Genomic DNA, 23,966 nt, shown 5'->3' with positions numbered 1-23,966 from the left:
ACTCTGGCTACTCCCGTGCTATTTCTGACTGTAGCTGTGATGGTAGCAGTAATGTAAAACTGATTTATAGCTCAAATATGCACATTTTTCGAACAAAACATCGATTTATTGTGTAACATGTTATAGGACTGTCATCTGAGGAAGTTGTTTCTAGGTTAGTTTGGTTGGTTCTAGGTTAGTTAGGTTGGCTTTGTGCATGCTACCTGCATGCTACCTGTGCTGTGAAAAATGTCTGTCCTCTTTTGTATTTGGTGGTGAACTAACATAAATATACGTGGTGTTTTCGCTGTAAAACATTTTAAAAATCGGACATGTTGGCTGGATTCACAAGATGTTTATCTTTCAAATGCTGTATTGGACTTGTTAATGTGTGAAAGTTAAATATTTTAAAAATATATATTTTGAATTTCGCGCCCTGCACTTGAGCTGGATGTTGTCATAAGTGTACCGGCACCGGGCTGCAGCCATAACAGGTTTTAAGTGTTTTAGTACTATATCTCTTGACACAATGATGAAAATAATCATGGCCTCTAAACCTTCAAGCTGCATGCTGGATCCTATTCCAACTAAACTACTGAAAGAGCTGCTTCATGTGCCTGGCCCTCCTATGTTGAACATAATAAACGGCTCTCTATCCACCGGATGTGTACCAAACTCACTAAAAGTGGCAGTAATAAAGCCTCTCTTGAAAAAGCCAAACCTTGACCCAGAAAATATAAAAAACTATCGGCCTATATCGAATCTTCCATTCCTCTCAAATTTTTTTGAAAAAGCTGTTGCGCAGCAACTCACTGCCTTCCTGAAGAAAAAAACAATGTATACGAAATGCTTCAGTCTGGTTTTAGACCTCATCATAGCACTGAGACTGTACTTGTGAAGGTGGTAAATGACCTTTTAACCTTTTGTCAATATGGGGGCGCTGTTTTCACTTTGTAAAAAATCGTTCCCAAATTAAACTGCCTCGTACTCAATTCTTGCTCGTACAATATGCATATTATTATTACTATTGGATAGAAAACACTCTCTAGTTTCTAAAACCGTTTGAATTATATCTGTGAGTAAAACAGAACTCATTTTGCAGCAAACTTCCTGTCAGGAAGTGAGAAATCTGAAATCGAAGGCTCTGTTCCAGGGTCAGTTTATTAATTTGCATGGAATCTATGGGTCTACATGCACTGCATAAGCCTTCCCCTAGATGTCAGTAGGCAGTGAGAATTGGAATAGGGTGTCTAGCTAGATCTGAGGCCGAACAAGAGCTCTTGGAACCGTGGGTGTAGTCTTTTCACCGTTCGTCTTGGCGCGAGACAGACCTCAGGATTGCTTTCTGAAAAGCTGTCGTTATAGGCCTTAGATATATCCGGCTCTGATTTTATTCGATATATGTGTTAACCTATAAAGCGTTACATGGGCTTACTCCTACCTATCTTTCCGAGTTGGTCCTGCCGTACATACCTACACGTACGCTACGGTCACAAAGTTACAGGTCTCAAGACGCAGTCCTCCTAATTGTCCCTAGTATTTCGAAGCAAACAGCTGGAGGCAGGGCTTTCTTCTATAGATCTCCATTTTTATGGAATGGTCTGCCTACCCATGTGAGAGACGCAGACTCAGTCTCAACCTTTAAGTCTTTACTGAAGACTTATCTCTTCAGTAGGTCATATGATTGAGTGTAGTCTGGCCCAGGAGTGTGAAGGTGAACGGGAAGGCTCTGGAGCAACGAACCGCCCTTGCTGTCTCCGCCTGGCCGGTTCCCCTCCACTGGGATTCTCTACCTCTAACCCTATTACAGGGGCTGAGTCACTGACTTACTGGTGCTCTTTCATGCCGTCCCTAGGAGGGGTGCGTCACTTGAGTGGGTTGAATTACTGACGTGATCTTCCTGTCTGGGTTGGCGCCCCCCCTTGGTTTGTGCTGTTGTGGAGATCTTTGTGGGCTATACTCGGCCTTGTCTCAGGATTGTAAGTTGGTGGTTGAAGATATCCCTCTAGTGGTGCGGGGGCTGTGCTTTGGCAAAGTGGGTGGCGTTATATCCTTCCTATTTGGCCCTGTCCGGGGGTATCATCGGATGGGGCCACAGTGTCTCCTGACCCCTCCTGTCTCAGCCTCCAGTATTTATGCTGCAGTAGTTTATGTGTCGGGGGGCTAGGGTCAGTTGGTTATATCTGGAGTACTTCTCCTGTCTTATCCAGTGTCCTGTGTGAATTTAAGTATGCTCTCTCTAATTCTCTCCTTCTCTCTTTCTTTCTCTCTCTCGGAGGACCTGAGCCCTAGGACCATGCGTCAGGACTATCGGGCATGATGACTCCTTGCTGTCCCCAGTCCACCTGGCCTTGCTGCTGTTCCAGTTTCAACTGTTCTGCCTGCGGTTATGGAACCCTGACCTGTCCACTGGACGTGCTACTTGTCCCAGACCTGCTGTTTTCAACTCTTAATGATCGGCTATGAAAAGCCAACTGACATTTATTCCTGATTATTATTTGACCATGCTGGTCATTTATGAACATTTTGAACATTTTGGCCATGTTCTGTTATAATCTCCACCCGGCACAGCCAGAAGAGGACTGGCCACCCCTCATAGCCTGGTTCCTCTCTAGGTTTCTTCCTAGGTTTTGGCCTTTCTAGGGAGTTTTTCCCAGCCACCGTGCTTCTACACCTGCATTGCTTGCTGTTTGGGGTTTTAGGCTGGGTTTCTGTACAGCACTTTGAGATATTAGCTGATGTACGAAGGGCTATATAAAATAAACTTGATTTGATTTGATTGATGTGCCAAAGCACTGGACGGATGCTCCATTGGCAGAGTGCTAATTAGAGTTGATTGATTTATGTTCTTCATATTTTTGTTTTGTATCTATTATCTTATTTCATTATTATTTGTTGTTGTTGTTTATACACCTTGTGGGTGGGAGCTCAAAAATGGGAGAAGACTAGTATTTTATAGTTGAATTCCTCAGTGTACCATATATCAGAATATATCACTATGTTGCCAAAACTAACTAGACTGTTATTGTTTCCCTTCAATAAACTGCATACAAACTACTTTCTGCACATAGGCTATACTAGTGCTAACTAACCCTAACCCTAACCCTTTCTGCACATAGGGTTAGTTAGCACTAGTATAGCCTAAGTGCATGAAAAGATCAACTGTACAAAAGTCTGTTTGTTGAAACTATACTTTCAGTTCCTGTTGATGCTATGTTTCAGTCTTACTTCTGCTAGCACATGATAGCAATAGGAGGAAGAAGGATTGGGAAACTAACTGCAAATAACAATATGCTGAACTCTGCCTAGCAGAGACATCTTTGTCACAGCAATTGTTAATTATGAATATATAAATATTAAAGTTATTAAAGTTAAGGGACATCACTCTGGGTGGGTGAACCTCAGTAGGGGATAAAAAGGGAAAATACCATCTTGAAATCTGAGTGTGTTACTTGCAAATTACTGTAAGTGTAAACTCCGGGTTGCAATCCGGCTTGCAATCCTTATTAAACAAACTAACCTCTGATAAAATAAGTTTCCTGTGGTCTCTTGTATGAAGTGAGGGCAGAAATCCCTTACATTGTCACGGATGTTGAATGAAGTAGACCAAGGTGCAGCGTTGTGAGCGTACATATTACTTTGTTATTATGATGCCGACAAAAACAATAAACAATACAAAAAGTGAAGCTTAAGGCTATGTGCCATAAACAAAGTCAACCTCCCACAAAGACAGGTGGGAAAAAGGGCTACCTAAGTATGATTCTCAATCAAAGACAACGATAGACAGCTGTCCCTGATTGAGAACCCTACCCGGCCAAAACATAGAAATACAAATAATAGAACTAAAGAACATAGAATACTGACCCCAAATCACAAACCAAATAGAGATATAAAAAGGATCTCTAAGGGTGTGACATACATTTCTTCATGCAAACTAGATTTGGGGTTAAAAATTCTTAAGGATTGGCCATTTTTTTAAATTTTCGCCTAAAATGACATACCCAAATTTAACTGCCTGTAACTCAGGCCCTGAAGCAAGGATATGCATATTATTGGTACCATTTGAAAGGAAACACTTTGACGTTTATGGAAATGTGAAAGGAATTTAGCAGAATATAACACAACAGATCTGGTAAAAGATAACCGTTCTTTTGTATATTTTTTGTACCATCATCTTTGAAATGCAAGAGAAAGTCCATAATGTGTTTTAATTTTTTTTATTTCACCTTTATTATTAAGCTATTTGAGAACAAGTTCTCATTTACAACTGCGACCTGGTCAAGATAAAGCAAAGCAGTTCAACACATACAACAACACAGAGTTACACATGGAATAAACAAAACATAGTCAATAATACAGTAGAAAAAGTCTATATACAGTGTGTGCAAATGAGGTAAGATAAGGGAGGTCAGGCAATAAATAAGCCATGGTGGCGAGGTAATTACGATATAGCAATTAAACACTGGAGTGACATATGTGCAGAAGATGAATGTGCAAGTGGAGATACCGGGGTACAAAGGAGCAAGATAAATGAATAAATACAGTATGGGGATGAAGAAGTTGGATGGGCTATTTACATTATTCCAGCCCAGGTGCAATTTAGATTTTGGCCACTAGATGGCATCAGTGTATGTGCAAAGTTTTAGACTGATCCAATGAAACATTGCATTTCTGTTCAACATTTTGTATCAAGACTGCCCAAATGTGCCTAATTGGTTTATTAAAAACTTTTCGTGTCCAAAACTGAGCACTCTCCTTAAACAATAGCATGGTATTCTTTCACTGTAAAAGCTACAGTAAATTGGACAGTGCAGTTAGATTAACAAGAATTTAAGCTTTCTGCCAATACAGATATGTCTATGTCCTGGGATTTTTTTTTGTTACTTACAACCTCATGCTAATCGCATTAGCCTACGTTAGCTCAACCGTCCCGTGGAAGGAACACTGATCCCGAATAAGTTTTTAAGCTGCTTTATTTTAGGGGTTTAGAGAAGGCGGGTCATTTTTTTCCCCTTAGGACAAAGGGAGGATACAGAATGTTAAGACTACACAAGGGTTAAACTAATAACACACTAACTATTGTATTATTCTTGTCTATATTGAATACATCATTTAAACAAATGTTTATAGAGTCTATTTCCTGAATCAATTCTAAAGATATTTTCACATCTTATCGAGTAGTCTTCTATTAAAACTTCTTCAGGTTAGGGTCTAGTTTCCTGAATTTCCGCCTGACTGACGTGCCCAAAGTAAACTGCCTGTTACTCAGGCCCAGAAGCCAGGACATGCATTGGATAGAAAACACCTTGAAGTTTCTAAAACTGTTAAAATAATGTCAGAGACTATAACAGAATTGATATGGCAGGCGAGAATTTTTTTTTAGGTCCCATGCTCTTATAATTTAAACCTATGGGTCCTATGTAATTCCGGCTCCCAGATTGTAATTCCCATGGCTTCCACTAGATGTCAACAGTCTTTATTCAAGGTTTCAGGCTTGTTTCTTGAAAAACGAAGATCAGGATACAACACATGGAGCACTGCCATCTAGTGGTTAAATCAGGATACAACACGTAGATTCTCCAGGTCTAAGAAGCTTTATTTGGTAAGTTGGCAACCATACACTGGTGTTGCTCAAGATAAACACACACAATGACATTATAGAAATATCCAATTGGACATTAACAATTACAATATAAAACACATTGAAGCCTTTACATCATTCATCATGGACATAACATTACAACTTTCCTTCTGTTAGTAGTAATGAAGCCTTTACAACATTCATCATGGACATGACACTACACCTTTCCTTCTGTCAGTAGTAATGAAGCCTTTACTACTGATACTGTCAGCTGGTTCCAGTCAGTGGTGTCTGTATGTTCTCATGATAAACTAACTCTTGTTGTTGATAGTTCCAGTCAGTGGTGTCTGTATGTTCTCATGATAAACTAACTCTTGTTGTTGATAGTTCCAGTCAGTGGTGTCTGTATGTTCTCATGATAAACTAACTCTTGTTGTTGATAGTTCCAGTCAGTGGTGTCTGTATGTTCTCATGATAAACTAACTCTTGTTGTTGATAGTTCCAGTCAGTGGTGTCTGTATGTTCTCATGATAAACTAACTCTAATTCTATTGATGGAGGTCAAGGCAGCAGCGTCTAAAGAGAAGTACATGATAAACTGACTCTAACTCTGTTGTGGAAACTTCACACCTCTCTGTTGCTGATGCTGTTGATGGCGTTCAAGGCTGCAGCGTCTAAAGATAAGTGTGTTGGTGTGAAAAGGGAAGGGTTGAGAGAGAAGATAAGAGAAAGGAGAAGTAAAGAGATGGACTGACAGGGTTGTGGTTAACTTCTCAGTGCTACCTATCCCGGTATTGTCCTCAGCAACGCTGAATAGCATAGCGTCACAGTAAAATAATATTACTAAAAAATATTCACATTCATGAAATCACAAGTGCAATATTGCAAAACAATAGCTTAGCCTTTTGTTAATCCACCTGTCGTCTCAGATTTTTAAATTATGCTTTACAGCGAAAGCAATACAAGCGTTTGTGTAAGTTTATCGATCGCTCGACAAAACATTAAGTACACTTAGCATCAGGTAACTTGGTCAGGAAAATCAGAAAAGCCATCAAATTAATCGTTCACCTTTGATGATCTTTGGATGTTTTCACTCACGCGACTCCCAGTTAGACAACATATGTTCCTTTTGATCCATAAAGATTATTTTTTATATCCAAATACCTCCGTTCGTTTGGCGCGTCAGAAATCCACAGGAAAGAGTGGTCACGACAACGCAGACGAAAATTCCAAATAATATCCATAATATCCACAGAAACATGTCAAAGTGTTTTATAATCAATCATCAGGTTGTTTTTCAAATATATATTCGATAATATATCAACCGGGAGTGTTGGTTTTTCAATAGGACCGGGAGAAACAATGGCCGCCTTTCTCTGTTGCGCAAAACTCACTCTGAGAGCCCCCACCTATCCACTTACGCAATGTGATCGTTCTCGCTCATTTTTCAAAATAAAAGCCTGAAACTATGTCTAAAGACTGTTGACACCTTAGGGAAGCCATAGAAAAAGGAATATGGTTGATATCCCTTTAAATGGATGATAGGCATGCATAAGAACAGAAAGGTTTAAAAAAAGAGGCCTGATTGGATTTTCTCAGGTTTTCGCCTGCAATATCAGTTCTGTTAAACTCACAGACAATATTTTGACAGTTTTGGAAACTTTAGAGTGTTTTCTATCCTAATCCGACAATTATGCATATTTTAGTTTAGAAACCGTTTCAAATGGGTACGTGTTTTAGCAAAAAAAAGAAAATACTGCCCCCTATACTCAAAAAGTTATTCACCGCTGCTGAAGAGAGCATATTTTTCCATCCACCATGACGTTCTGATGAACAGGGTCACTAGGTAAAGAGAGAGGAGAGAGAGATGAGTGAGGGACAGAGGAGCTGATCCAGTCTACTGCAGTGAAGACCTCCAACACCACAGGAACAGTTATACACCCCAACAGGTCTCAGTGTTTAATGTGTAGTTAGATACATTTATACACCCCAACAGGCCTCAGTGTTTAATGTGTAATTAGATACATTTATACATCCCAACATACAGTCCAATAACAATGACTGATTCAACCAGGTGTTTGACTGGTGTTTTAAGTGTTTAGAAGTCTGAATGTACATCATACAGAATACGTAGGTTCCCATGGAGACTAAAATAGACCCTGCTGCAGCAGTCAACAAAGGGGAGGGGGTGTGGGTGATGTGGTTCACAAATAGCTCTAACCTCAAACAGCCACAGATCTCCTGCTCTGAACAGCCTCTATTTTTACTAATGCTGTCAGTTGTAAGGAAGTTTAATTTGGTGACTTTGGGTCTTTTGAGTATCATGTTATACTGTTTAAATGTCAGCCACCAGACCAGAGCATCATGTTATACTGTTTAAATGTCAGTCACCAGACCAGAGCATCATGTTATACTGTTTAAATGTCAGCCACCAGAGCATCATGTTATACTGTTTAAATGTCAGCCACCAGAGAATCATGTTATACTGTTTAAATGTCAGCCACCAGACCAGAGCATCATGTTATACTGTTATATGTCAGCCACCAGAGCATCATGTTATACTGTTTAAATGTCAGCCACCAGAGCATCATGTTATACTGTTTAAATGTCAGCCACCAGAGCATCATGTTATACTGTTTAAATGTCAGCCACCAGACCAGAGCATCATGTTATACTGTTTAAATGTCAGCCACCAGAGCATCATGTTATACTGTTAAATGTCAGCCACCAGACCAGAGCATCATGTTATACTGTTGTCATGATGTTGCCTGCTTGGGTATTGCAAACTCCATCCCCCTCTCCCTACCTTTCCCCTTTCCTCCTTCAACCCATGCTGTGATCACAGAGAGACGTCGTACATTCCTGAGAATCTCCTCATGGCCAAACAGTATTAGAGAGAGGGTAAACTTTCAGGACAAACAGGTTTCTTCCACCTCACAGAACTTGAGGTACGAACAGATTTCATGTTCCGGAAAAAGTATTAAAGATCGGTGGGGAGTCCAGCTATTAACATGCCCATTTGTCCCCATGTGGGAAATTCATGGGACTACATTATGGGACTACTGTGGGACTACATTACCATACCGCTGTTTATATAATAACCTCAGATATGAGGTTTACATCTGTTTGTTGTATAAAATGAATGAGTGAGTATGATACTGTTTGTATAATTGTGTAATTTCATTTTGGACTGTTTAATGAAAAAAAATACAAATCCCTGTTGTATTTGAACTAAATCCAAGGACTGCCCTGAGCCCAGTAGGGGTCAGACATCCAAGGACAGCCCCTTCCTGCTATCTGAATAAAAGCCAACTCTGAGAAATTACCATTAGACCATGTTTTTCTCCATTAGGAGGAGAACGAAGGTTAACCTGATGAGGACAGGGGGTGCTGTTTTCACTTTGGGGGAAAATCGTACCCAATTTAAACGGCCTCGTACTCAATTCTTGCTCGTACAATATGCATATTATTATTACTATTGGATAGAAAACACTCTCTAGTTTCTAAAACCGAAATCTATGTTCTGTTCAAGGACCTGCCTATAAATGGGCATGATACGTATGACTATACGTGCACGTCATACACCTTCCCCTGGATGTCAAGAGGAAGTGAGAGGAGAAATTAGTTGATTATCTTGTTCTGAGGTGGAATACATCCTCTTGGAACAACGTGTCCCCCATTTTCTGTTTTCTGCAAGGCGCGTGTTGGGACCTGTTATTGCCTTCTGAAAAGCTGTCGTTATGGGCGAATACTATCTCCTGCGTTGATTTTATTTGATACATGTCACAATATCATCGTAAAGTATGTTTTTTCAATATAGTTTTATTAGATATTTGAAATTTTTTCGGGACGTTAGGCGTGTTGCTTTGTCTGCATATGTTCAGGAAGGATAGCTTCGCGCCACTTGGCCAGTGTGCTTGCTAATTCAAGAGGGAAAAACGAAGTTCTGATACCAAACAAAGACGGTTCTGGACAAAGGACCCCTTGTACAACATTCTGATGGAAAATCACCAAAGGTAGAACCCATTTTGGGATGCAATTTCATATATCTGTCGAACTGTGTACTATTATTTTTGCGTTCAGGTTTTGGGCTTTCACTTACCATAACTAAGCCTTATGTTGTAATGAAAATATTTTTAGAATTCTAACACTGCGATTGCATTAAGAACTAATGAATCTATCGTTTCCTATACAACATGTATTTTTTTGTAATGTTTATGAATAGCTATTTGGTCAGAATAGGTGAGAGTCTAATAGAAATATCTGCACATTCTGGGAAAAAGATGCTACGTTAGCATATTGTGTAACCACTGATTTCAGCTCTAAATACGCACATTTTCGAACAAAACATACAGTGAGGGAAAAAGTATTTGATCCCCTGCTGATTTTGTACGTTTGCCCACTGACAAAGAAATTATCAGTCTATAATTTTAATTTGACGGTACATGGCCCCGTCCATCGTCCCTTTGATGCGGTGAAGTTGTCCTGTCCCTTTAGCAGAAAAACACCCCGCTAGCGGAGTTCCGCTAGCGGAACACCAGAGTCAGACAGGTTAAGTAAGTAACAATCTTTAACCATACCACGTGGTTAAACTCTTAGACGAATAAGAACAAGTCGTTGATATTGACTACTAGTCTGCAGCAAGGAATTCGGTATCATTGAACGCGAAGAAAGACAACCGCCGAAACAATCATTCTATAACGAATGTCACTCTGAACCATCCACAATAGCCAAGACAGAGACCGACGAATCTCCAACAGAAACTAACTTCTCTCCAACGATCAAGACGACGCACACCGAGCGTAACTATATATATATTGATTGCAATTGTTCCCGAATGAGTGAGCGTTCATGTGTAAGGATTAGCATGTCAATTGTTATAAAGAGTATACTCTGTAGTGACTTCTGAATCGACCCCCCATTTTCCTTTTTGTCTAACAAGCCACCGGTTCCACTAGGGCATATTTCTCCCATCATTTCATGTAACTATTTTTAAGTTTGTTTGTTTGTTTATGCATTTCTGTGAATTAATTAGTTAGTAATAAATAAATGACTTAAGACAATTGATGTATGGATGACTCATAGTGAAGACTGGGTTCGTGCAGATAATCAAAGATTTATGACGTTTGGAATGAGACTAACGTGAGGTAAAGTAAATAAATCATTAATTAGAAGACTATTGATCAGATATGAAAATATCTGAAAGGTTATATTGGGAAATTATAACTTTGTAATCTGACTACTTTCCCTGGTGCCCCCTAATTAGTTACGTTACAACTCAGTTGATCGCGTAATCCCTAATTACAGGAATCTTTGATAAAAACTATAAGTCTTCAATTTAATGATAGCAAAGACACGACACTGTTTATATGTCAGCCACCAGACCAGAGCATTTTACATTTCAGCCACCCGTGCTGTGTATCCCACTAAACCACTGCCCCACTATCTTTACTGAATTCTCTGCACTATTGTCTATTGTTCTTGAAAACTATGATAAAAGCGATTTTAATATTCATGTTGACAAAGAGACTGACTCCAAGGCCATTGCATTTCTGAATCATTTTAGCTCTATGGACTTTATCCAACATGTTACTGGGCCCACCCATAACCACAGCCATACTCTGGACCTGGTTATTACCAAGGGGCTTTCTACTGGGCCCACCCATAACCACAGCCATACTCTGGACCTGGTTATTACCAAGGGGCTTTCTACTGGGCCCACCCATAACCACAGCCATACTCTGGACCTGCTTATTACCAAGGGGCTTTCTACTGGGCCCACCCATAACCACAGCCATACACTAGACCTGGTTATTACCAAGGGGCTTTCTACTGGGCCCACCCATAACCACAGCCATACTCTGGACCTGGTTATTACCAAGGGGCTTTCTACTAGGCCCACCCATAACCACAGCCATACTCTGGACCTGGTTATTACCAAGGGTCTTTCTATTGACATATCCTCTATTGTTGCTGTTGCTTTATCTGATCACCACTGTGTATTTATACTACCTTGTTGCCCACAGCACAGGGTAATACTGAACTCATTATTATGAAACACTGTCTTACCTCTGAAGTTGCAACAGATTTTATTCAGTTAATGAACAATACTCCACCACCTATTCTGCCTTCCTCTTGAGATGATTTAGTTGATAACTATGATAGTAAATTAAGGGCAACCAATGATGCCATAGATCCAGTAAAGTTGGAAAAGGACACATCCGAATGGAGAGGCCCTTGGATGAGTGAAGAAACGAATACATTAAAGAGAAACTGCAGAAAGGCAGAGTTGATTTGGATGAAGTCAAAGTTGCAGGTCCATTATGATATTCTGAGAGAGCATCATATATAACAAGGCCATTAGAAATGAGAGAGCATCATATATAACAAGGCCATTAGAAATGAGAGAGCATCATATATAACAAGGCCATTAGAAATGAGAGAGCATCATATATAACAAGGCCATTAGAAATGAGAGAGCATCATATATAACAAGGTCATTAGAAATGAGAGAGCATCATATATAACAAGGCCATTATAAATGAGAGAGCATCATATATAACAAGGTCATTAGAAATGAGATAGCATCATATATAACAAGGCCATTAGAAATGAGAGAGCATCATATATTACACGGCCATTAGAAATGAGAGAGCATCATATATAACAAGGCCATTAGAAATGCCAGATGGGCTCATTTTTCTAACTTGATCACTAATAATCAGAATAATTAGAGAGTACTCTTCTCAACCATTGATGGCCTGATAAATCCTACCTCCGCAAACCAATGTGAACTTTGAGTTTGATGATATGTGTACTAGCCTACCACACAAAGGCACTGTGGATTTATTTTCCCTGGTTTACACCGAGATGGTCAGGAAAGTGACATCACAACTTAACCTTCTACCTGCCTTCTCCATCCTATCCCCACCACCTTCTTCAAAACAGTTTTGAACTGCATATCTGAAGAAGTGCAAGCTATTGTTAATCCCTCCCTGTTCACAGGGTCTTTCCTCACTGCACTAAAAACTGCTATGATGAGACCTCTTCTGGGGAAAAGGAATCTAGATTCATCAGCTCTTAGCAATTATCCGTCAATATCCAACCTCTTAAACAGAGTTCTGGCTTAGTTGGTGTTCCAACAGCTATATTATTTTTTAATTGCCAACTTTTAATTGTTTAAAAACGGTCAGTTTTTTGTAGCACAACACGAAACACAACATGCTACATCATTCATAAAACAACATGCTACATCCTTCATAACAAACACAACATGCTACATCATTCGTAACAAACACAACATGCTACATCCTTCATAATTAACACAACATGCTACATCATTCATAACAAACACAACATGCTACATCATGCATAACATAACATGTTACATCATTCATAACAAACACAACATGCTACATCCTTCATAATTAACACAACATGCTACATCATTCATAACAAACACAACATGCTACATCCTTCATAACAAACACAACATGCTACATCATTCATAACACAACATGCTACATCCTTCATAACAAACACAACATGCTACATCATCCATAACAAACACAACATGCTACATCATTCATAACAAACACAACATGCTACATCATTCATAACACAACATGCTACATCCTTCATAACAAACACAACATGCTACATCATTCATAACAAACACAACATGCTACACCATTCATAACAAACACAACATGCTACATCATTCATAACAAACACAACATGCTACATCATTCATAACACAACATGCTACATCATTCATAACACAACATGCTACATCATTCATAACAAACACAACATGCTACATCATTCATAACACAACATGCTACATCATTCATAACAAACACAACATCCTACATCATTCATAACACAACATGCTACATCCTTCATAACAAACACAACATGCTACATCATTCATAACAAACACAACATGCTACATCATTCATAACGCAACATGATACATCATTCATAACAAACACAACATGCGACATCCTTCATAACACAACATGCTACATCATTCATAACAAACACAACATGCTACATCATTCATAACACAACATGCTACATCATTCACAACACAACATGCTACATCATTCGTAACACAACATGCTACATCATTCACAACACAATATGCTACATCATTCATAACAAACACAACATGCTACATCCTTCATAACACAACATGCTACATCATTCATAACAAACACAACATGCTACATCATTCATAACACAACATGCTACATCATTCATAACACAACATGCTACATCATTCATAACACAACATGCTACATCCTTCATAACAAACACAACATGCTACATCATTCATAAAACAACATGCTACATCATTCATAACACAACATGCTACATCATTCATAACAAACACAACATGCTACATCATTCATAACACAACATGCTACATCATTCATAACAAACACAACACGCTACATCATTCATAATGCAACATGATACATCATTCATAACACAACATGCTACATCATTCATAACAAACACAACATGCTACATCATTCATAACACAACATGCTACATCATTCATAACAAACACAACATGATACATCCTTCATAACACAACATGCTACATCATTCATAACAAACACAACATGCTACATCATTCATAACACAACATAATACATCATTCATAACATAACATGCTACATCATTCATAACATAACATGCTACATCATTCATAACACAACATGCTACATCATTCATAACACAACATGCTACATCATTCATAACACAACATGCTATATCATTCATAACACAACATGATACATCCTTCATAACACAACATGATACATCCTTCATAACAAACACAACATGATACATCATTCATAACAAACACAACATGCTACATCATTCATAACACAACATGCTACATCCTTCATAACAAACACAACATCCTACACAATTCATAACAAACACAACATGCTACATCATTCATAACACAACATGCTACATCCTTCATAACAAACACAACATGCTACATCATTCATAACAAACACAACATGCTACATCATTCATAACACAACACGCTACATCATTCATAACAAACATAACATGTTACATCATTCATAACAAACACAACATGCTACATCATTCATAACACAACATGCTACTACATTCATAACAAACACAACATGCTACATCATTCATAACACAACATGCTACATCATCCATAACAAACACAACATGCTACATCATTCATAACAAACACAACATGCTACATCATTCATAACAATCACAACATGCTACATCCTTCATAACAAACACAACATGCTACATCATCCATAACAAACACAACATGCTACATCATTCATAACAAACACAACATGCTACATCATTCATAAGACAACATGCTACATCCTTCATAACAAACACAACATGCTACATCATTCATAACAAACACAACATGCTACATCATTCATAACAAACACAACATGCTACATCATTCATAACAAACACAACATGCTACATCATTCATAACAATCACAGCATGCTACATCATTCATAACAAACACAACATGCTACATCATTCATAACACAACATGCTACATCATTCATAACACAACATGTTACATCATTCATAACACAACATGCTACATCATTCATAACACAACATGCTACATCATTCATAACACAACATGCTACATCATTCATAACACAACATGCTACATCATTCATAACAAACACAACATGCTACATCATTCATAACACAACATGCTACATCATTCATAACAAACACAACATGCTACATCATTCATAACACAACATGCTACATCCTTCATAACAAACACAACATGCTACATCATTCATAACAAACACAACATGCTACATCATTCATAACGCAACATGATACATCATTCATAACACAACATGTTACATCATTCATAACAAACACAACATGCTACATCATTCATAACAAACACAACATGCTACATCCTTCATAACACAACATGCTACATCATTCATAACAAACACAACATGCTACATCCTTCATAACACAACATGCTACATCATTCACAACACAACATGCTACATCATTCATAACACAACATGCTACATCATTCACAACACAATATGCTACATCATTCATAACAAACACAACATGCTACATCCTTCATAACACAACATGCTACATCATTCATAACAAACACAACATGCTACATCATTCATAACACAACATGCTACATCATTCATAACACAACATGCTACATCATTCATAACACAACATGCTACATCCTTCATAACAAACACAACATGCTACATCATTCATAACACAACATGCTACATCATTCATAACACAACATGCTACATCATTCATAACAAACACAACATGCTACATCATTCATAACACAACATGCTACATCATTCATAACAAACACAACACGCTACATCATTCATAACGCAACATGATACATCATTCATAACACAACATGCTACATCATTCATAACAAACACAACATGCTACATCATTCATAACACAACATGCTACATCATTCATAACAAACACAACATGATACATCCTTCATAACACAACATGCTACATCATTCATAACAAACACAACATGCTACATCATTCATAACACAACGTGCTACATCATTCATAACATAACATGCTACATCATTCATAACATAACATGCTACATCATTCATAACACAACATGCTACATCATTCATAACACAACATGCTACATCATTCATAACACAACATGCTACATCCTTCATAACAAACACAACATCCTACATCATTCATAACAATCACAGCATGCTACATCATTCATAACAAACACAACATGCTACATCATTCATAACACAACATGCTACATCATTCATAACACAACATGTTACATCATTCATAACACAACATGCTACATCATTCATAACACAACATGCTACATCATTCATAACACAACATGCTACATCATTCATAACACAACATGCTACATCATTCATAACAAACACAACATGCTACATCATTCATAACACAACATGCTACATCATTCATAACAAACACAACATGCTACATCATTCATAACACAACATGCTACATCCTTCATAACAAACACAACATGCTACATCATTCATAACAAACACAACATGCTACATCATTCATAACGCAACATGATACATCATTCATAACAAACACAACATGCGACATCCTTCATAACACAACATGCTACATCATTCATAACAAACACAACATGCTACATCCTTCATAACACAACATGCTACATCATTCACAACACAACATGCTACATCATTCATAACACAACATGCTACATCATTCACAACACAATATGCTACATCATTCATAACAAACACAACATGCTACATCCTTCATAACACAACATGCTACATCATTCATAACAAACACAACATGCTACATCATTCATAACACAACATGCTACATCATTCATAACACAACATGCTACATCATTCATAACACAACATGCTACATCCTTCATAACAAACACAACATGCTACATCATTCATAACACAACATGCTACATCATTCATAACACAACATGCTACATCATTCATAACAAACACAACATGCTACATCATTCATAACACAACATGCTACATCATTCATAACAAACACAACACGCTACATCATTCATAACGCAACATGATACATCATTCATAACACAACATGCTACATCATTCATAACAAACACAACATGCTACATCATTCATAACACAACATGCTACATCATTCATAACAAACACAACATGATACATCCTTCATAACACAACATGCTACATCATTCATAACAAACACAACATGCTACATCATTCATAACACAACATGCTACATCATTCATAACATAACATGCTACATCATTCATAACATAACATGCTACATCATTCATAACACAACATGCTACATCATTCATAACACAACATGCTACATCATTCATAACACAACATGCTACATCATTCATAACACAACATGATACATCCTTCATAACACTACATGATACATCCTTCATAACAAACACAACATGATACATCATTCATAACAAACACAACATGCTACATCATTCATAACACAACATGCTACATCCTTCATAACAAACACAACATCCTACATCATTCATAACAAACACAACATGCTACATCATTCATAACACAACATGCTACATCCTTCATAACAAACACAACATGCTACATCATTCATAACAAACACAACATGCTACATCATTCATAACACAACACGCTACATCATTCATAACAAACATAACATGTTACATCATTCATAACAAACACAACATGCTACATCATTCATAACACAACATGCTACTACATTCATAACAAACACAACATGCTACATCATTCATAACACAACATGCTACATCATCCATAACAAACACAACATGCTACATCATTCATAACAAACACAACATGCTACATCATTCATAACAATCACAACATGCTACATCCTTCATTACAAACACAACATGCTACATCATCCATAACAAACACAACATGCTACATCATTCATAACAAACACAACATGCTACATCATTCATAAGACAACATGCTACATCCTTCATAACAAACACAACATGCTACATCATCCATAACAAACACAACATGCTACATCCTTCATAACAAACACAACATGCTACATCATTCATAACAAACACAACATGCTACATCATTCATAACAATCACAGCATGCTACATCATTCATAACAAACACAACATGCTACATCATTCATAACACAACATGCTACATCATTCATAACACAACATGTTACATCATTCATAACACAACATGCTACATCATTCATAACACAAAATGCTACATCATTCATAACACAACTTGCTACATCATTCATAACACAACATGCTACATCATTCATAACAAACACAACATGCTACATCATTCATAACACAACATGCTACATCATTCATAACAAACACAACATGCTACATCATTCATAACACAACATGCTACATCCTTCATAACAAACACAACATGCTACATCATTCATAACAAACACAACATGCTACATCATTCATAACGCAACATGATACATCATTCATAACACAACATGTTACATCATTCATAACAAACACAACATGCTACATCATTCATAACAAACACAACATGCTACATCCTTCATAACACAACATGCTACATCATTCATAACAAACACAACATGCTACATCCTTCATAACACAACATGCTACATCATTCACAACACAACATGCTACATCATTCATAACACAACATGCTACATCATTCACAACACAATATGCTACATCATTCATAACAAACACAACATGCTACATCCTTCATAACACAACATGCTACATCATTCATAACAAACACAACATGCTACATCATTCATAACACAACATGCTACATCATTCATATTACAACATGCTACATCATTCATAACACAACATGCTACATCCTTCATAACAAACACAACATGCTACATCATTCATAACACAACATGCTACATCATTCATAACACAACATGCTACATCATTCATAACAAACACAACATGCTACATCATTCATAACACAACATGCTACATCATTCATAACAAACACAACACGCTACATCATTCATAACGCAACATGATACATCATTCATAACACAACATGCTACATCATTCATAACAAACACAACATGCTACATCATTCATAACACAACATGCTACATCATTCATAACAAACACAACATGATACATCCTTCATAACACAACATGCTACATCATTCATAACAAACACAACATGCTACATCATTCATAACACAACGTGCTACATCATTCATAACATAACATGCTACATCATTCATAACATAACATGCTACATCATTCATAACACAACATGCTACATCATTCATAACACAACATGCTACATCATTCATATCACAACATGCTACATCATTCATAACACAACATGATACATCCTTCATAACACAACATGATACATCCTTCATAACAAACACAACATGATACATCATTCATAACAAACACAACATGCTACATCATTCATAACACAACATGCTACATCCTTCATAACAAACACAACATCCTACATCATTCATAACAAACACAACATGCTACATCATTCATAACACAACATGCTACATCCTTCATAACAAACACAACATGCTACATCATTCATAACAAACACAACATGCTACATCATTCATAACACAACACGCTACATCATTCATAACAAACATAACATGTTACATCATTCATAACAAACACAACATGCTACATCATTCATAACACAACATGCTACATCATCCATAACAAACACAACATGCTACATCATTCATAACAAACACAACATGCTACATCATTCATAACAATCACAACATGCTACATCCTTCATAACAAACACAACATGCTACATCATTCATAACAAACACAACATGCTACATCCTTCATAACAAACACAACATGCTACATTATTCATAACGCAACATGCTACATCATTCATAACACAACATGCTACATCATTCATAACAAACACAACATGCTACATCATTCATAACACAACATGCTACATCATTCATAACACAACATGCTACATCATTCATAACACAACATGCTACATCATTCATAACACAACATGCTACATCTTTCATAACAAACACAACACGCTACATCATTCATAACGCAACATGATACATCATTCATAACACAACATGCTACATCATTCATAACAAACACAACATGCTACATCATTCATAACACAACATGCTACATCATTCATAACAAACACAACATGATACATCCTTCATAACACAACATGCTACATCATTCATAACAAACACAACATGCTACATCATTCATAACACAACGTGCTACATCATTCATAACATAACATGCTACATCATTCATAACATAACATGCTACATCATTCATAACACAACATGCTACATCATTCATAACACAACATGCTACATCATTCATAACACAACATGCTACATCATTCATAACACAACATGATACATCCTTCATAACACAACATGATACATCCTTCATAACAAACACAACATGATACATCATTCATAACAAACACAACATGCTACATCATTCATAACACAACATGCTACATCCTTCATAAAAAACACAACATCCTACATCATTCATAACAAACACAACATGCTACATCATTCATAACACAACATGCTACATCCTTCATAACAAACACAACATGCTACATCATTCATAACAAACACAACATGCTACATCATTCATAACACAACACGCTACATCATTCATAACAAACATAACATGTTACATCATTCATAACAAACACAACATGCTACATCATTCATAACACAACATGCTACATCATTCATAACAAACACAACATGCTACATCATTCATAACACAACATGCTACATCATCCATAACAAACACAACATGCTACATCATTCATAACAAACACAACATGCTACATCATTCATAACAATCACAACATGCTACATCCTTCATAACAAACACAACATGCTACATCATTCATAACAAACACAACATGCTACATCATTCATAACAAACACAACATGCTACATCATTCATAACAAACACAACATGCTACATCATTCATAACACAACATGCTACATCATTCATAACACAACATGCTACATCATTCATAACACAACATGCTACATCATTCATAACACAACATGCTACATCATTCATAACAAACACAACATGCTACATCATTCATCACACAACATGCTACATCATTCATAACACAACATGATACATCATTCATAACAAACACAACATGCTACATCATTCATAACACAACATGCTACATCATTCATGTTAGAGTGTTATACAGCATTACAGTACCTGTGGTGTTATAGTGTTATACAGTATTACAGTACCTGTGGTGTTATAGTGTTATACAGTATTACAGTACCTGTGGTGTTATAGTGTTATACAGTATTACAGTACCTGTGGTGTTATAGTGTTATACAGTATTACAGTACCTGTGGTGTTATAGTGTTATACAGTATTACAGTACCTGTGGTGGTATAGTGTTATACAGTATTACAGTAGACTGGATCATCTCCTGGAGACTTCTCTGGAGGAGACGAGACAATGGGTTAAAGACAGAAATACATTGTACTTTGTGTGTGTGTGTGTGTGTGTGTGTGTGTGTGTGTGTGTGTGTGTGTGTGTGTGTGTGTGTGTGTGTGTGTGTGTGTGTGTGTGTGTGTGTGTGTGTGTGTGTGTGTGTGTGTGTGTGTGTGTGTGTGTGTGTACCTCTCCTTCTCCTGGGTTCTGGGTCCTGTATGATTCTAACGTCAGGATACGTAACATCTCTGGGTTCAGCTGCTACATCTTTGTTCCTCTTGCAGAACAGGACCAGTAGAATGATCAGAGAGATGGAGAGAGCAGCCACCAACCCAGAGACAGACAGAGGGAGGAGGAGAGAGGGGGTAGGAGAGGAGGATGAGGCAGAGCCTCCATCTTGAAACACACCAGAGGAAACAACACAGTAAATAGTTAGAAACTGTGATCTGATTAATGGTATGAATTACTTCTAATGACCAAGCAGAGATTATTACTATTATGAATGTAACGTCTCATGATGCAGGTTTTAGCACCTCTTAACAGTGTAAAGAAGAACCAGATAATCTGAATGTCAAGGTTTCTCATATTCTCACCTGTCACAGTCATCCAGCTCTCTGGTGATTCTCCTTCAGAGTTGGTACACTTGTAGAGTCCTTCATCTGACTTGGATACTGCAGGGATGGTCATCTCTCCTGAAGACTCAGCCCTGATGAGGGATCCATCTTTGTAGAAAACAGCTGTGAGGTCAGAGGGAGTTCCCTGATATCTGCAGCGCAGAGTCACAGAATCTCCCTCAGTCACAGGAAGGGCAGGGCTCTCCAGGATCACAGCTCCATCTGCATATAATATATAAACATCATGTATAAACAGGTCTCTCCAGGATCACAGCACCAGCTGCATATAATATATAAACAGCATATATAAACAGGTCTCTCCAGGATCACAGCTCCATCTGCATATAATATATAAACATCATGTATAAACAGGTCTCTCCAGGATCACAGCTCCAGCTGTATATAATATATAAACATAATATATAAACAGGTCTCTCCAGGATCACAGCACCAGCTGTATATAATATATAAACATCATATATAAACAGGTCTCTCCAGGATCACAGCACCAGCTGTATATAATATATAAACAGGTCTCTCCAGGATCACAGCTCCGGCTGTATATAATATATAAACATCATATATAAACAGGTCTCTCCAGGATCACAGCTCCAGCTGTATATAATATATAAACATCATATATAAACAGGTCTCTCCAGGATCACAGCTCCAGCTGTATATAATATATAAACAGGTCTCTCCAGGATCACAGCTCCAGCTGTATATGATATATAAACATCATATATAAACAGGTCTCTCCAGGATCACAGCTCCATCTGTATATAATATATAAACATCATATATAAACAGGTCTCTCCAGGATCACAGCTCCATCTGTATATAATATATAAACAGGTCTCTCCAGGATCACAGCTCCATCTGTATATAATATATAAACATCATATATAAACAGGTCTCTCCAGGATCACAGCTCCAGCTGTATATAATATATAAACATCATATTTAAACATAACATCAGCTATCTAAAACCAGATGAACCACTAAACACTATAATGTTAGTAGATGGTGTTTGTGGACATACCAGGTACTGTGATGTTGACAGCATTGCTGTGTTCTCCAGACCCAGACTCACACCAGTACACTCCACTGTGTGATGGTATTAGTGACACGATGCATGAAGACCCTTGTTGTTTTCCCCAGTCAGTATTACACTCTGAAAGGATTCCTCTCGATGTGTTCCTCACCATTCTCCATCCAGTAGAGTTCCCCTGAACCTCACAGCTCAGAGAGACAGACTCATATTCAAAGAACTGAGATCTGTCAGGACTGACGCTCATAGAGACTGGAAGAGAGAGAGAGAGAGAGAGAGAGAGAGAGAGAGAGAGAGAGAGAGAGAGAGAGAGAGAGAGAGAGAGAGAGAGAGAGAGAGAGAGAGAGAGAGAGAGAGAGAGAGAGATACATAGAGACGGTCAGTCTGATATCTGTACTATTGTAGTATATTCCAGAGAAGAGTCTGTCTCACATCTGAGTTAAACTTTGATGTGTTCTACCAGTCTACTCCAGGTTCAATATGAGACCCTTTGATTTGTTTAGTGTAGGGTTAGTGTTGGGTAGGTAGGGTTAGTGTTGGGTAGGTAGGGTTAGTGTTGGGTAGGTAGGGTTAGTGTAGGGGTAGTGTAGGGTAGGTAGGGTTAGTGTAGGGGTAGGTAGGGTTAGTGTGGGGTAGG

General features: G+C 37.6%; 1 protein-coding gene across 1 annotated transcript in view; it reads right to left on the bottom strand.

Moving 5' to 3' along the window:
• The window catches only part of LOC120035736, a 106,010-nt gene that overhangs the window by 37,985 nt on the left and 44,059 nt on the right, over positions 1-23,966 (bottom strand). The window contains exons 2-3 of the mRNA XM_038982297.1: positions 23,321-23,507; positions 22,258-22,500 (exon numbers count right to left, since the gene is read on the bottom strand). Of these exons, the coding sequence (XP_038838225.1) occupies positions 22,258-22,500; positions 23,321-23,507 (430 nt within the window). The remainder of the gene's footprint in view (positions 1-22,257; positions 22,501-23,320; positions 23,508-23,966) is intronic.

The sequence above is a fragment of the Salvelinus namaycush genome, unplaced genomic scaffold (genome assembly GCF_016432855.1).
Source record: "Salvelinus namaycush isolate Seneca unplaced genomic scaffold, SaNama_1.0 Scaffold110, whole genome shotgun sequence".
Taxonomy (NCBI): domain Eukaryota; kingdom Metazoa; phylum Chordata; class Actinopteri; order Salmoniformes; family Salmonidae; genus Salvelinus; species Salvelinus namaycush.
The sequence above is the reverse complement of the archived record's forward strand: the minus strand, read 5'-3'. Positions and strand labels throughout refer to the sequence as shown.